Source organism: Scleropages formosus, chromosome 9 (genome assembly GCF_900964775.1).
Source record: "Scleropages formosus chromosome 9, fSclFor1.1, whole genome shotgun sequence".
NCBI classification, from domain to species: Eukaryota; Metazoa; Chordata; class Actinopteri; order Osteoglossiformes; family Osteoglossidae; genus Scleropages; species Scleropages formosus.
Window position 1 is genome coordinate 5,766,032 of NC_041814.1, and position 18,091 is coordinate 5,784,122.

The 18,091-nt window shown below is 39.8% G+C and overlaps 1 protein-coding gene across 2 annotated transcripts; it reads right to left on the bottom strand.

Annotated features, from left to right (window-relative positions):
• Positions 1 to 1,102: 1,102 nt before the first annotated feature.
• ccdc124 (coiled-coil domain containing 124) lies at positions 1,103 to 15,030 on the bottom strand. Of its 2 annotated transcripts, none has more exons than XM_018745776.2 (5): positions 14,818 to 15,030; positions 13,915 to 14,085; positions 2,541 to 2,736; positions 2,273 to 2,378; positions 1,103 to 2,022 (listed from the first exon to the last, which is right to left on the bottom strand). In XM_018745776.2, the coding sequence occupies exons 2-5, from the start codon at positions 14,071 to 14,073 to the stop codon at positions 1,821 to 1,823; spliced, it is 663 nt and encodes a 220-aa protein (XP_018601292.1). In that variant the 5' UTR covers positions 14,074 to 14,085; positions 14,818 to 15,030; the 3' UTR covers positions 1,103 to 1,820. The 2 variants fall into 2 exon arrangements, with proteins under 2 accessions (XP_018601292.1, XP_018601293.1); XM_018745777.2 differs by lacking the exon at positions 14,818 to 15,030 and adding an exon at positions 14,566 to 14,741.
• Positions 15,031 to 18,091: the final 3,061 nt, after the last annotated feature.

Below are 18,091 nucleotides of genomic sequence, written 5' to 3' on the forward strand. Positions count from 1 at the left end.
TTGCCAGTCTTTTCACGTATATACTGGCTAGTATGCTTCCAGTACCACCAGCAAGGCTACGAGAGACCTCTGTGACTTTGACCAGGGTGCGGTTACTGGTGTGTGTTTGGCAGGCACTTCATCAACAGAAATTACTAATAGGTCTTAAAAATCATGTCAGCATGACAAAAAAAGGACTGTACTGAAGGGTAACAGAGGGTGAAATTGTATACCCAAAATAGCACGATACAGGGACATTAGTCTGGACTGCAACACCAAAACTGGACAGCAGTGGTGGAGTGCCTTCAACATGTGTCACAAGCATCCTTTTGTCACCAAAATAAGTCAGAGGGAGGCAGCTCAGTGTGGACTATCATATTATGGTACTATGTGCAAACTGCTAACAAGACCTCAAGCATCCAGCATGCCTGGGCAAAGGCACATTGTTTTAGTTGATGTCTTTTCTTGATCTGTAGCTTTACCGAAGGACGTAAACAGGAAACTTGTTCAATGTACTGTATATGGAAAACACTGATGGTACATTTCCTCTAATACTAAAACCAAAACTATATTTTAGCATTATATATAACATGGCTCAAGTCAGGAAAGATGAAAAAGTTACTGAGAATTACTGCATCAAGTGATCCATCTTGCTCAAAAATTAGGATTTCCTTGAATTCTGTGATTATTTTGACCAAAGATCAGTTCTTTTCACATTCTAATTTAATTAAAAAATACATCAATATATTAACTAGAACTGACTCCTTTCTGCTCTTCAAATAAAAAGCACTAATAAGCAAAAACGACAACTACAACAACGAGGAAAAAAAGAGCCAGCAGCAAAACAATCTACATATCATAAAAGTAGCAAGGAATGCATTATGAAAGAGTAACAGCCACAGGCAAATAACTGTAAAGGACTTTGAGGTCAAGAAGGACCCCATGTAAATAATTAGGACCTTGGGACAGCGGGTTTGGCAGAGGCGCTGCTCTCCACATGCTCTTAACAAATGGATCTCACAGGGAGGTATGTACGGCCAACGGGAGCATATGGGAGCTCCAATGAATACAGGCTCAGAACTGCAGAGGGAGTAAAAGTAAGCTCCACATTAGCACAAGCTCCTGGAAAAAAAAAAGTTTTATTTTGTGGAGAAAAAAATGGCTGCTTTGTCATCATGCATGAATGCAAACGCGTTCAAATCACATCATGCAACCTCTACATACAACAGAATTTACTTTTATTTGCAATGCAGACTGTTATGAAGTTGTACATTGGTGTTGACAGCAAGTCCAACCCAGCAAGCAATAAAATACTGTCTGAGGAGAGCTTTCTGGAGCTTGCTGTGATTTCTCAGTGTTTCTGCACAATAATGGGGGGGGGGGGGGGGCACACCAGCAGAAAGAGCAGCTCATCAGAAAAGTTCAAAATTCCCTCTGGGTCCATATTATAGAGTGACAGCCCTGCTAACTTTCTTACTTCCATTCAGTAACTTGCAACTCTAAGCATAGCTGAGACAGCTACTGCATCAATGGTTCAAGCAAGGCTGGAGAAAAGTCTAATGTGTGGCAAAAAGAAGGCTGGATGCTGACATAGTGACACCACCAAGGGATATAGGAAGTAAGAAAGACACAAAGATTAGCTGCTGGACCACTTTTTCTTTCAAACACAGGTTGCCACAAAGTTCTTACAGCTAATTGGGGCATAGAAACCATAGCTGTGGATGGTGCTTCTCCAGTCCCAGTAGTTTTGCGTGAAGTGTTTTCATTTGGGAATTCAATGTTAATTACACGCACTGCTCGTTGGGTCCCTCTGTTGTGTACTTTCTATTTGCTCTCTTTGTTTACTTGGTATTATAAGTAGTGAAGCGCTGGTTCAGGGGATTCTCAGGAGACTTCACCCACTCCTTCTTCAGCTGCTGCTTGAGTTGCGATAGCCGCATGTTAGGGTTTTCCTTTTTTAGGCGAGGCATGTGCAATTCTTCAAATGCAGCAAACGCAGCTTTCATTCGGCGTTCCGGATGTCGATCGGGCTCCTCCACTGTGCTGTACAACACAGGGAAAAAAAAAAAAAGATTAAGGATGGATTGGTACCCTATTAATGAGAAACAGGACAACAGGAAGAAAAGGACTAAGATTGGGGGGCTAACCAAACTATGAGAAAGAAGAATTAAATTATACAAATTCCCCACGTATCGTACTACAAATAATGGATTATTTTATTCCTTTTAAAAATGTCAATTTTCTACAAGAGACACAGGACCAACAGTACTTAACAGAAATGCCAAGAACCTACCCAAGTGCTGCAATAGCATCCTCAATAGTTCTAGCCTCAACTGTGCCTTCTTCTAGGACAATACGATTCACATTTTCTTCCAAAGGTTTCTCCAGGTGAGTCTTTTCTGCATCATGTAGAGAGCAAGAAAGAGCAGAACACTGAATAAATCAAATCTCAGGCCACAGAATACCTGTGTATGTTGTATAGTACAGTAATAAAAGGTGCACAATGATTTTAGATAGATGGTAAATGTTTATTTTTTGGTAATAACTAGAAAATGGATCACCTTTCTCCTTGACCTCCTGCTGCTGCTGCTGCTTCTGCTCATTGCGCAGTGTTTCCTCGATCTGCGCCCGGGTCACCTTGCCCCCCATAGGGTCTTTGGATGCTCTGCCCTTTAATTTAGCATTCTCCTCCTCAAGCAGCCGCTGGTTCTCCCTTTTTCGCTCCAGGGCCTCTAGGCGCTTCTTCTCCTTGTCATCCTGAGAGCAGCGATTGACAGGAAGATGATCTAAATTAACATTGTAAATCTGTGGATGGGGAAAGCTAGCATAAAGGAGAACAAAGAAGAAGCAGGCTTTACTGTTGAAAAATATAAAACATAACCAACTGAAAGCTTATTTTTCCCTAGAGTAGTTAGACAGCACCCTACAGCCATAATCACTTCTGAGTACATGAAAGGCCAACATTAATGGTAGGTTTGGGCCTAATTACAAAGACAAGACTATAACATTTTTGACCATAGAACATTATTGCTTACAGAATGTTCATGAAGATCCTGTAACATCGAAGAACACAAAGACAGTGAGAGCTCCACAGAGCTGTGATGGCTTACACTTTCTTTACATAGTCCATGCACGTGCACCCAAGGGACTGTGGGAGGACATGAGGCCACAGTAAAGCATTACCATGAAGATGAGATGAAAAGCAGATAAGGTACTTGCCTGAGAGGGCTGGAAATGACAACCGTTCTTACCTCTCACAGTATAATGCAACTAAACTGATGTCTGAATTAATTAAAACACTTTCAGTTTTAACTGAAAATATAAAGAGCAGTAAATTAGTTTGGTGGTAGTTAGAAATTCCATGTATGCTTATCTCCCATTTAAGACAAACTAAATATAGATGTATACAGGTGGTCCCCGACTTAACGATGGGGTTACATTCCAGTCGAAATTATTGTAAGTCGAAAATGCATTCAATACACCTAATACACACCTCTGCCTGACAGACTGGGAGATGGGGATCGCTACCGCTGCCCAGAATTGTGAGGGAGTTTCGTTCTGAATATCGCTTTCCCGAGGGGGTGGGGAATCAAAACTCAGAATTCGAAGTATGGTTTATACTGAATGTCTATCGTCAGCTCACTATCGTAAAGTCGAAAAAAATCATAAGTTGGACCTTTGTAAATTGGGGACCACCTGTATAAACACACACAGGCATTCATTCAGAAGTTTGGAATCAGCAAGACATTTTCATGTTTTTGACAGAAATTGTCACTTTTATGCACTGAAGTAGAATAAAATTGATCAGAAATGACAGTTGATACGTTGATAATGTCATAACATTTTCATTTCATGTCACTGTTCTCTGCATCAAAATTTTCCATTCAAAGAATCTTCCACTGTGCCAGCGAGTCCAATAAAGACAGTACTTCAGCTTCCTATTTCTTCAGAAAATAGGCTTCGCGCAACTTACAAGTATGCATTGGATCGTTGTCCTGCTGCATGATGAAATTTGCACCAATCAAGCACTGACCACAGTGGATGGCATGATGTAGTGAAAAAGCCGTAACCTTTCTGGTTCACTATTCTTTTCACTCTGTGTAAATCTCACACCTTACCAGCACCAATGTAGCCCCATCTCATTACACTTCCTCCACCATGCCTGACAGAATGAACGAGCACTCCTCCAGCATTCTTTCATTTGTTCCACGTTTCACGTATGTTCTCACCCTTGATCCAAACATCTCAAATTTAGACTTATCCGTCTATAATGCTCTCTTTCGCAATCATCCACCATCCAGTTTGTGTTCTTTTGCCCATGTTTTTTTATTTGCCAGTTTCTGATATGGCTTTTTCTTTGAAAGCCTGCCTCTAAGGCCAGCATCCCAGAGTTGTCTTTTCACTGTTGCAAATGACACTGGTATTTGGTGTGTACTATTTAGGGAAGCAGCTAACTGAGGTGCCTGCAGGTGCAAGGCGTCCGTTTCAAACTACAGACTTTGATGTACTTATCCTCTTATGTAGTTTTGCATCTGGGTCTTCCATTTCTTCTTCTATCCTAGTTAGATCCAGTTTCCCCTCTTCTCTCAAGAGAACAATAGACACCTTTGTTTGAAATCTTCGGTTTCATGGTCATCTGATGCATTAAGCAGTAATAACCATTCATAACATTACTAATGATGTCTTGGCTGTATTTTCAATCAATTTAATGGTAAATTTTAAAAAAGTATCAATTCTTTCAAAAACAAGAAAATGTCTGGGAGATTCCAAACTTTTGAATGCTAGTATATATACACAGTGCTGCTTGAAAGTATGTGAAGCCCATGTGTCCTTTCGTTCTATCATGACATTTCTTTAATCAAGAGTCTTTCTCATCTGACAATAGGTGTAGTGACCAATTACATGTCGGTTTAGAGGGGTGACGAGTGTACTAGAAAAACGGAGGTAGTGCAGGTGTAAACATAAGTGAACCCTGAGTTGCATTGGTTAAACTAAGGAGGTAAGTATAATAAGATATGTAAATCATAATTACTTATTTTATAATTTAGATTTTATAAGTTTAATACAAGAATAATGTTAATCTTTATAGGATTTAAATGTTGTCAAGCAGTACAGTGTATATATATATATATATATTATATATATATATGTGCGTGTGTAGTTTGCCTCCAGCACTCCATTCCTGAAAAGCTAATTCTCACTGTTTTCAGAACAACAGGTGTGCAACAGGATGAGAAAAACACTGAAGAAGCTAATACAGAGGTCAACGTGACACTGAACTAATTCAAACTGATAAGACACCTGCCCTCCCCCAGTGGCACTTGGATCTAGACAACATTGTCTTGTCATTGATGTCTCCCTCCCTTTTCCACAGGAGGGGAGGTGGGAGAGGAGGGATCATCATGAAGGGCAAGAAGTACTGGCAAACGCATTAACTGATAACATGAATCCAAGACATGGCTGCCCTGCAGAAGGTGAGTCGCTTGTCATCTGTGATGCAGACCCATGTCTTATATGGAATCATCATTTACTATTGATGAGCAAGGCTAGACTGGGTCATGGCGCAGAGTAAAATAGGAGGCCGGGTATGGAGGGCAATTCACCATTTCACTACGGTCACCTAACAAGCTGGCCTGGTGAAAGCATTGCCATATGTCCCCACAGTAACACCCCAGTCTCAATTATGCATGGCAGCAAGAGCGAAGCCATCCATCCACACAAGATAAATTTGGAGGAGGACAATGGATAAGGAAATGGCCAAAAAAAAAAAAAAGGTGATGGAGTATACTTGAGAATCGAGGGATTAAAAGGCAATGAAGACAAACTTATAGAGGCTACAGTAAGATTTTCTGCAACCTGTTTACACAAACCAGCTGCATTGAGGTTTAAGGCAGGGGGCTCTATCAATAATCAATATAAAACACTTGCTTAAACAAGAATTTTATACAATTACATTTATCCATTTGGCTGACACTTTTCTCCAAAGCAATTTACAGTGTTAATCTACTTACAGTTATTTACCAATTCACACAGCCAGGTAATTTTACTGGAGGAATTTAGGGTAAGTATCTTGCTCAAGGATACTAGAGCTGGCAGTGAGATTTGACCCTGGGACCTCTGGGTCTAAAGGCAGCAGCTCTAACCACTACACTACCGACTGAACACTTACAGGCCAAGTTAAATGCTTGTTCATTTTGCTAATCTTTAACCCCAACACTTACAAATTTAAGTCAAGAACAAGTCAAACATAAGGCAGAAAAAAGAATCCACAAATGTGGATCCAAATAATGAGATACAATGCATATCTCCTCTTTATATGAAGCAACACGGAGTGGAATCCATGAAACACACAAGTGTCCCGGGGGGGTTGGTGAAAGATGGGCTCTACCTAGATACAGCTGTCAGTTTCTGCAAGCACACATCCTGTGACCAAGAAGCCATCTGTTTTGAGAAACCTGTAGAGGGTGACGTAGACTGGCAGCAGAGGCCTTCCCTGGCATCGCACCCAAATCCTGTCCTGGGCAGACACAAGCTCAGCTGAGACCACATGTCCACTGCAATCAGTGTGAGCAAGACAGAGCAGTCACAGGAACTCCCAACAACACATCTTTGAGTGTCATCAGAAGAAGCACTGAGCTGGTCTTGAGTCCACCCAAATCTGTATACAGCCTACAAGTATAACAAATAGTGTAGTAGTTAAAAACACAAGCTTGTCAGTGGAGAACACACACACACACACACACACACACACACACACACACACACACACACACACACACTTTCAGAACCGCTTGTCCCATATGGGGTCACGGGGAACCGGAGCCTACCCGGTAACACAGGGCGTAAGGCCGGAGGGGGAGGGGATACACCCAGGACGGGACGCCAGTCCGTCGCAAGGCACCCCAAGCGGGACTCGAACCCCAGACCCGCTAGAGAGCAGGACCCGGTTCAACCCGTCAGTGGAACAGTTCCCCTTAATATTCCAGGTAAAGACAAACGGTGGAAGCACTTCAACATGGTGACAGACAACAGCATCAAGGTATACAGCTCACCAAGTACAGTACAGTCAGTCAACAGAACCCAGAGTCATATTTACCACACAAGTAGTTTATATTTCCTTGGGGGAAAAACCATTTGGAGAAATTAACTGGTGTATAGTAGTGGAGGTTGACAAATAACAATATATAAGGAAATATATGGGCTTTGTAAACTTTTTTGCATCTTGCAAATTCACAGTATGTTCTGGACTCATTTTCTGCTGCAGACCCCCTAAAGGGGAATGGACCTGTTATCTGCCAACCGTATTGGGCCTTAAAACTAAGAATGTCACTAGGTCCAAACTGCTGTAAAACCATAAAACCAAGGGAGGAGAACATCTGACCTGTGTCAGAAATGTTCAAATCAACTAACAAGTGGCTTAAATCAACCAATCATGTAATACCTAATCAGTATATAATCTCTTGCATGTGGGAAGAGGGTCAGAGTAGCGCTCAGAATCTCAAGACCTGATCCCCAATACATTCCTTGTTACTGCAGTGGCAATGTGATCAATTTGAGGCAGGTAAGCTGAGTAAATTCTTCATCTTCTGTAACTTAAAATCCAGGATAATGTTTCACTTCTTTCACACCACAATCACTGTGCTGTTCCCAAGCACAGTCCCTAACATGAGGATAAAATTCAGCAAAACAGGATATCAACAACAATTCAGCTATGTAGAGAAGTAACATTATCAAACTGCATGAACAAACACTAAATCAAACAGAACAATGCAAGTCCTTTCAACTGGTGAAACTTTCAAACTGCAGCCCTCAGAAATACCAGCAATGGCAGTAAACACCAGTTTACAGTAAGGCAATATCACAAGTACACACTTAAGCAAACTAAAATACACTGACCTCAAAAGCAAATAAGCTGCCATCTACCAACCAAAGTATTAACTCATAATATTACCTGAAAAATATATCACCACAAATCTGACAAACTTTAAAATCAATTTAACAGCCCTACAATTAAATGCCAGTGATGTAACATAAATGCTGTACTGGCTGCACACAGGAAACTCCCCCAAAGTAGCTAGTGCAGTCTGTTAAAACCAAGCAGGTCTACCACTGCCATCCAGTGCTTACTGCCTTTTACTGCTGGACCCACTATGAGGAAACCCCACAATCCACTTCACCACCTTTTATCCACCTAATGAGAAAGTCCTGAAAGGAAAGCATTGGTTTTATGCTACATAACGCTACAGTTTTGATTAATAAAAATAAAAACAAGTACAAATGAAATGTAAAGTCAACAACCAAAAACGTTCAAAATTTATTATACAGACAATATTAAACCGCACACTTAGCAGGAATATTGAATTCACTACACTTATCTTCTGACAAATTCTCTGTGGTAACAGCAATATAACCTGTAAAACTGGAGAACTAAGAATTTCCTGCAATATCTCCCTATAAACGCCTGCAAAATCTAAAGCTGCTAGGGGGCACAATTTCATTCAGATTAAAATGAAGCTTTCTTTTGGGATCGATCAGGAATTTTAAACAATGTAACAACAAGCAATACTTCACATGCATTTGAGTTACAATAAAACTGCCCAGACAAACTTTTAAAATTCTTTTACTACTGTAAATCATGTCTCTGGGAAAGACAAGAATTTCTGCCATTAATGAACAACTGGATCAAATTAGAATATTACAAGTGACAGTAAACTAGATTTAAAAATAGCACTCCTTTGTACATCTGTAAAATTTGTTTCAAATTTTAGAAGAGGGCAAGTAGACTTTTTTAAAATGGTCAAGAAAAGCACTATTTATAAAACTTCATTGCTGAAGCCTCACAACACTGAGCACATTAATAAAAAATAAGTGTAGACAACTCTGCATGCATTAAATATACTTGCTTGACAAAGCTTTGCAGTATAAATTTATTAGTTGCTCACATCTTTTAGAGGTTGTCTACATTAAACATTGAGGAAAGCACTATTTCATCAACAATATAAAAAGTAACAACGCCATTTACTCAGCAAGAGGTATAGTCCACAATGAACAGGGTTCATGACCAAAAGATAATTTAATACTTCTGATAAATCAGGTTTTCCAACCAACCACAAATTTAGTAAACAGACCACCATTTAATCTGCTTTCATACATAAATTGTGGAAGCACTGAATGGTAGGCTTATACAGTGGCACAGCAACTTGACAGGCATTTAAAATTGCAATAGTACTCAATGAAATGATACACAGGCCTGCTTGAATATTGGAGGGTCAGGCCCCCTGTATTCTTGTTATCCTTCTGGACCTGTCTGCAATATACTGTATGAATTTAGTTGTTCTAATTAAGTTACATTACGACTAGTTAAGCCTACTGCAGTCATCCCCCAAGATACAACCAAGCAAAAATTAAAATTTACAGAAAACATTTAATACCACTTTTCTATTTACATAAAAAATTTCTCACAAGAACAAAAGAGCACTGGGGTTACAGTAGCGACTACATATTGGGGTGGCATAGTAGTTTGAGCTACTGCCTCTGGATCCAAAGGTCACAGGTTCGGTTTCTCATTCCCACCTTCAGCAAGGTACTTACCCTAAATTTCTCCAGAAAAAAAAGAAAAATTACCCAGCTGTATAAATGAGTAAATAATTGTAAGTACCTTAACACTATAAGTCTCTTTGGAGATAAGCTAACTGAATAAATGTAAATATTGAAAAATAGGCTATCTGACCATTAAAAGGTTCCTTTATGCTCATGGTGAAGCATGTACTTCTCCATAGTAAACTTGCCCAGCTCACTGCCTCCACCTGTCAGTGGATCACTAGCTTGCTGACAAACAGGAGGCAGCAGGTGAGACTGGGGTGGTTCACATCCAACTTCTGCACAATCAGCACTGGTGCTCCCCAGGGATATGTGCTCTCCCTACTGCTCTTCTCCCTCTACAGCAACCACTGCACTTTAAGGGACCCCCCGGTCAAGCTCCTTTAATATGCAGACGACACATCCCTAAGGACTCATCAGAAATGGTGATGAGTCTGCATATAGACGGGAGGTGGAACACCGGGTCCTCTGATGCAGTCAGAATAATGTGGAGCCAAATACACTGAAAACAGAGGAGATGACAATGGATTTCAGGAGGACCCCCCCCCCAATACTGTCCCCCTCTTCATTTTTATCAATGCTGTATCAGTGGTTAGTTCATGGTAAGTTCCTAGGGTCTACAATTTCTCGGGACCTAAAGTGGAAAACCAACATGGCGTCCATCATAAAAAAGGCCCAGCAGAGGATGCACTTCCTGTACCAGCTGAGGAAGCTCAACCTGCCACAGGAGTTGTTGATCCAGTTCTACACAGCAGCCACTGAGTCTGTACTCAGCTCCTCCATCACAGTCTGGTTTGGATCAGCAACCAAACAAGAAAAGAACAGGCGATACCAGGTCAGGTCTGCAGAAAAGGTCACTGGTTCCAGACTGGCCTGCCTCCAGGACCTATACTCCTCCAGAATCAGGAGACAAGCAGGAAAAATCGTGACAGACCCCTCTCCCTCGGGCCACAGCTTTTTTGAACTTCTCCCATCCGGCAGGTGCTACAGATCACTGTCCATCAAAACAACCAGATACAAACACAGTTTCTTTCCCCATGCTCTTACATACTTTCTCCCTCTTACTCATTCCCACCCTCATTATTTATTCATCCATCGTTATTTTTTCCTATTCTCCAGAACTGTCAGATGTTATATGTATATGTAATTTTTTTTCTTGGTCTAATCGGATTCTGATGTGCATCACAGTGTCCAGGCAGTCCTCTTTGCAGTTACACTGTGGGCACATGTTTGGTCAGCTTCTCTATACTTGCTTACTCGCTTTTTTGTCATAATAAAGTAGAAATGCACAAAAACACTCTCACACATACATAAGTCATCAGTTCACCTTAAAGATGTTTTCGGGAGGAAACCTCTGCAAATGGGGAGAACATTTAAACTCCTCACAGACTTAGTGGCTGTGGTGTCCGAAAAGGAAGGTACACCGTTCTTTGGAGGTTTCCCTGAAACAAAGCACTGGAACACTTGAAGTGTGCAAACAAAGAGTTTATTAAGAACAGTAGCTCGCGTCACAAACTCACTTCACACCGCGGAACCTCATCTGCGCTCGCGCGAAAAAACCCCCGTTATATATAGTGCCCCCAATAACGGTTCCCGCTTCTTTTAGGAACTAACCAATAACAATTATCCTTTGTCAACTTACACCCTACAGGCCGGCAGGAACCTTTCTTTTACCAAACTCTCAAGGATTCGTTCTTGGTGTAAAACACCACAGTGGTGATTAATGTAACGCTGAATTGCACAGCCCAAGCAATGGGAGACACCACGTCAATTTGGACAGCATTTTCTTACATTTGTTACATTCTTACGTCTATACTGCTTTGTTCTTTGTATGAAACATTGAATAAACACATAAACACTGAATATCCTATATATACACACTGCTTGGCCAAAAATCACTAATATTTTGTCGGACCGCCTTTTGCTTTGAGCGAGCATTCACCGTGGCATCGTTTCGATAAGCTGATGCAATGTCACACTTATTTCCATCCAGAGTTGCATTAATTTCTCGCCAAGATCTTGTATTGATGATGGGAAAGTCGGACCGCTGCGTAAAGTCTTCTCCAGCACATCCCAAAGATTCTCAATGGGGTTAAGGTCTGGACTCTGTGGTGGCCAATCCACGTGTGAAAATGATGTCTCATGCTCCCTGAGCCACTCTTTCACAATTTGAGCCCGATGAATCCTAGCATTGTCATCTTGAAATATGCCTGTGCCATCAGGCAAGAAAAAAAAAATCCATTGATGGAAAAACCTGGTCATTCAGCATATTCAAGTAGTCAGCTGACCTCATTTTTTGAGCAAATAACATTGCTGAACCTAGACCTGACCAACTAGAGCAACCCCAGATCACAACACTGCCCCCACAGGCTTGTACGGTAGGCACTATGCATGATGGGTGTATCACTTCATCCACCTCTCTTCTTACCCATATGCACCCATCACTCTGGAACAAGGTAAATCTGGACTCATCAGACCACATGACCTTTTTGCATTGCTCCAGAGTCCAATCTTTATACTCCCTAGCAAGTTGTAGCCTTTTTTTTTTCCCCCAATTAGCCTCACTGATAAGTGATTTTCTTAAGGTTACACAGCTGTTGAGTCCCCATCCCTTGAGTTCTCTTCGCATTGCGCGTGTGGAAATGCTCTTACTTTCACTACTAAACATAGCTGTGAGTTCTACGGTTGTTTTTTTTACGATTTGATTTTACCAAACGTTTAAGTGATCTCCGATCACGATCATTCAAAATTTTTTTCCCCCAACCACATTTCTTCCTCAAAGATGATGGTTCACCACTATCTTTCCAGGTTTTAATAATGCATTGGACAGTTCTTAACCCAATTTTTAGTAGTTTCAGCAATCTCCTTAGTTGTTTTCTTTGCTTGATACAGGCCAATAATTTGACCCTTCTGAAACAGAATAACATCTTTTCCATGAGCACAGGACCAACATGGTTGTTTAATAAGAAGCTACTCACTGCATCAGTTAGGGTTAAATAACTTGTTGCCAGCTGAAGCATATTAAATCACTGCAGTAATTATCCAATGGAAGGCTCTTACCTATTTGCTTAGTTAAATCCAGGTGGTGACTTTTTTTCTGGCCAGGCAGTGTATATATATGTATGTATATACACACGCATGCACGCACAACTAAGGTTAATTACGGAAGTAACTATTCGTTTTAATTGGATTTGGTGATATTTTATCATAAATTGCTGTCACTTTTGAGGGCTCAGGAATACATAACTTTTTGAAACAAAGCTAATTATGTTTTGACAATTATGAAAGTTCACGTTACGAAGAGTTTCACTGAAACTCATTAAAATCTTCCCCTGCCTAACAAAGGAATTCTCTTTAAATGAATTATTTCTCTTTAATTTATAATTAGGCTTTTATGCACCGAATATCAGCAATATGTCTAAAGTGTAGAAATGGGTAATGGATACATTTTTAGACAATCAAATTTTTTTTTTAAAATACTGATTTTCTGACATTACCCATTTTACACCTTCATTTAATAGAACCTAAGATGTGAGTACCAAGAAAAGTACTGCACTTTCAAGGGTTGTACCTGTATGACTATGGTCTCCATTTTTTTCACTATTTTATATTTGGACACTGTGATTATTGCTCCAATATTACCTTTGTACTTGTATTTAACTCTAGAATATTACTGAGGTTTTAGGTTTGCCATCTGTCATGACATTTATTCCTGTATCACAAAGACCTTTACACCCCGAAGGCACACTGTAAGTTCATATACTAATTACACATACTTACAATTTTCTACATGATTTAGATCCAATTTATTTTAACCTTTTAATTTTTTTGGTTTAATTATTATTGATTTTCACTATCATTACACTTTACCATTTTCCCTATTACCCAAGATTTCTCAATTGCATTCTGGCAGTGTTGAGACTGTACAGGCCAATAAGCATTTCACTAACTGTGGAATAGATACCACATCTTGGCCATATAATGTACAAAATGATTTTAAAATATTATAGACTACATTTAAATTTATTCATTTAGCTGACACTTTCCTGGGGAGTGTTACTGGAGCAATTTAGGGTAAGTACCTTGCTCAAGGGTACTACAGTCAGCGGTGGGGATGCAAACTGCAACCTTTGACCCCAGAGGCAGTAGCTCTAACCACTATGCTACCAGCTTTCCCCAGACACTATACCCAGTGCCCAAGCATTGGCTAATGTGTCACTTCTATATTTATTTGTATATAATTCCACTGGGCACTGACTAATACTCACATACTGGGGCTCCCAACACAGGACACGTGACCTAAACACATCAGTGAGAGCGCGGATGTCCGCTGACCTTGCGCTGCTCCTTCTTCAGCACGTGCTTGTCGTTGTCTTGCCACAGCGCGTCCTCAAGCTCCTGCTGCTTGCGCGCTTCCGCCGCCGCCTTCGCCTCCGCCTTGCGCGCGCGCGCCGTGGCCGACTTGGAGTTCTCGCCCTGAAACTTCTTGGGCATCGCGCTCCGAGGCTGGAAGGCAGTACAGAATTCCCCTTTCTTTCAGTCGTTGGGTTACTTAATAAAGACGTTTTGAAAAACTCGTATGTTTTCCTCTGGCGTTCACTCTGTGACACCGCAAACTAAGCTACTTTGCCGAGGACTGACAGCGGGACAAAAAAACAGTCTACAAGAATTAACCAAAATCGAAACACGACATAAGTAACACAAGGTGAAATGTAACGTTCCTCTGTGGTAATGCCAACTCAGATGTTTTAAAATTGATCGTTCGTTGTCAGCCGTGCCCAACTTACACTCTGACTAAGTCCATATACATACCATGATCCCACACACGCCAGTCTGTTTCTTGCACACTCTGCTATATAGTACTGTACCGTACGATAATGTAATCATAAAGACACTAGTAGTGCTCACCAAAGTTATGTAAACAAGTCGTTTTTGGTTTTGACAACAAATTAAATATTGCGCTTCATTACGAGACAGTTCTGTTACCTTCTCATAGTCCTGGTACTCAGTAAGAAGACCTAAATTAAAAGAGACTTATTTCCAGCAAAACAAGATGAGAATGTCAAGCAAAAGGAAATCCCTGGTTGACGAGCTCGGATGTCGAGCCTGCCACATACTACTACCATTCTCCAAAACGCAAACAGATACAGACAATGAAAACTCAATCATAATTATATACTATTTAACAAATTTCTAATTTGAACGGGCACAAAAACTGATCTGATCGTAATTTATTACCTTTCGAAGCTAGCTGGTTGCCAGTTTCTAAGCGGGTAACACTAGTTACATTAAACAGTAGTCTACACACGTGCCTGAAAATATTGCAACTTCCTTAATCAGCCGATGTGCAACTGAAAATTCAACAAAAATAAAAATTTTTCCAAACGAAAGTTAAGTAATTATGTATTACGACAACAGCTTGTTTAAGGCAATGTTTTTAAGAGGTCCTCGTTCACCACCGCGCTTTTTAATGACGTAGGCAGTTACCCAGATGGCAGCAGGCATCCAACGAGGTGCTTTTGAGAGCCACGTATAGACTTCTGCTTTGTTTCTAAGGCATTAGATAAAAATAGCATCACAGTTAATATTTTAACAACACCGCTGATTGACCACAAAGCTGTCTTTATTAGTGTCAACTTTTTTGCTGGAACATCTTTCAGTAGAGGGGCTTCTTACTGGAAGTTGAAGAGCCCCCTACTTAAATCTGTAAAGTCAAAGCTGAAGAGGCTGTTCACTTATTAATACTGGGCTAAGGCCCAGAAAGATGGTTTATTTTATTAACTATCTATTAGTTTACTTGCAACTGGGAGCTATTAAAGTTTGAAATTGGGAAATATTTAAGACGGCAGCTCTCTAGCCAAATCTAGAGGTGTTTTGGAGGAGGAGGTTATTTCAGAGATCACTACCCTTTCCAGTTTACCACCAGGGAGTTTATCAGAAGAGGAGAGGTTAACTGAGCTACAGAACAAATTGGATGGCATGTACAGCGCGAGAGCAGAGCGAGCTTTCATAAGGTCTCGACAGAAGTGGCTGGAGCATGGGGAGCAAATGTCTGCATATTTCTTCAAGCTTGAGGAGTCATGAGCTAAATGTCATTATGTTTTCCAGTTGAACGTTGAGGGAAGCATTACCAATAGCCCAGAGGAAATTTCCAACTTTTGTTATAGCTATTACTCCACACTGTAAGTTTAATGGTGATGACATGGCGACCTTCTCTAAGTATCTCAGCACCCTGAGATACTGCATTAGTAAAGATGAAGCACTAATGTGTGACTCTCCAATTACTGTAGAGCAAATTATGGATGCTACTAAATGCCTTAAAAATAATAAGTCATCGGGCAATGATGGGATCACTGTTGAATTTTATAAGCGCTTTTCTGAGTTAATTGTGCCCTTTTTGTTTGAAGTTTATTCAGAAAGCATTGTCTGAACTACTTTTCAGACTAGTATGATGCAAGGCGTACTCTGTTTAATTCCTAAGCCTAAGAAAGACTTGCTCTTCATTGACAATTGAAGACCATTTAGTTTACTTAACAATGATTATAAAATTTTTACCATCGTGTTTCCCAGAAGATTTAAACGAGTGTTGGATTCAGTTATTGAGGAAACTCAATAGTAACAGGCATATTTTCAGTAATATAAGATTGGTCCTAGACCTCATTGATTATTCTGATTTTGTTGTGGATGATAGCTTGATACTGTTGTGCACCCCTTTATTTTTTACTCTTCACAAAATTTTGGATTCAGGAGTTACTTCTGTAGTGCAATGAAAACACTATGCAAATGGTAACAGCTCTGCAAAGTTAAGTCATGGCACCTCCCGAAGGTTCTCTCTCAAAAGAGGTATTTGGCAGGGTTGCCCAGTTTGTGTGTACTGAATACTCTATATCTGGAAGTCAGTGGTTATTAACTCATAAGAATGTGGCCTTGATTTCTTAAACTTTTCTCCCTTGAATTTGACTCTTAAAATTAACTGGATTCCACTGATGTATGGATGAGTGAACCATTGTAAGTAGTGTATCTAGAGTGTAAGTCACCTTGGTGAATAAGGTGTTTGGACTAATAACACTACATAGAGTTCATTGGAAGTTGCTTTGGACAAAAGTGTCTGCTAAATAAATACATCTATTTGTGTCATATTTTAAGTTTTCTGTCACAAAGAAAGAGTTTGGCCTGGTAATGGAGGCTATTCCTAATGGCTCTGTGACTCTACTTAAAGAGGTTTCTTACCCTTCTGTTGCCTCTGTAGTGAATCCTTGTGGAAGACTCTATTTCTCACGGAAATAACAACAGCTGTTCATTCTTTGTTTCCGAATGAAGTTGCATCCTTATCTTATGTCACTGCTTACCGGAATACCTTTGTTAACAATTTCCCATGTAGGAAAGTTTGGCTGCTGACTCACAAATACTTCATAACAAGCAAGGTTAAGTAAATCTCTTATGATTATACACAAATTCTACCCTATAAAGCATTTCCTTAGAAAATTCAAGGATGAGATAGATGTTGATTGTTCTTTTTGTAACCTGCACCCAGAGACTGTGCCTCACATCTTCTGGCACTGTCATTATACCAGAAAGCTATGGAGAGATGTCTTTATTATTGATAAACTGTGTAAGGATTTTGCTTTGCAGTATCAAAATATACTGTTTGGCTTCATACATTTTCATAGAAGTACAGTGGAACAGGCAAGTATGGTTCATTTATTGATCATTTTAGCCAGTATCATATACACATGTCCAAATTTGCGAATAAAAATGTGTATTTTCTGTTTTTCTTAAAGAATTTAAGCAGTACATAAACACTATTGAGAAGTGTAATAATAAGAAGGCCATTAAGACTGTTCATTTAACAATTAACATTTTTATGGTGTTGATGTAATGTCTCTGGTTATTGGAGTCTTTTGTAATTTTTGTGTATTTATTTTTAATTTATTTCCTTTTTTTATTTTGTTTCTTTCCCTCTGACTAGGTTCAGTTGTTCTGGAATAATGTTCTTGTATTGTGAGTGTTTGAATTGCTTAATAATTTTTAAAAAAGAGATGCTGTCAACACTTTCCAGCATTTTCTGTTCAGACTGTTTCTTTTTTGAACAACTGTATTATTGTTATAAATACTAAATACCTTTCCAGACTGCTTTGCAAAGAACATTTTAATTACATTACATCCGCACCAGCGCCTGTTTCATAGACATTTAACTCCTGAAAAAATACTATTCATACTCATTGGTATGATTTCCTGTTTCAGATATTTTTTTTTTTAAATAAGCCTGGCACTAGTTTTAAAGAAGTTTATCTGTTTTACTATCCTACTTAATCCCATTGATATCTCATTGTTTAGTTCTTGAGAAAGCTGTTTAAATGTAAAGGAAGTATGTTTATCTGCAAGTCCACCCTAAAGTTTATTTACAGCCTCTTCTGAGGACTGATGTAAGTGAGAAGGCCCAGGAATGGATGTCTCTATTCTGATGTCACAATGGCAATTAGTGGGATGAAATGTACATGTAAGCTGAAAT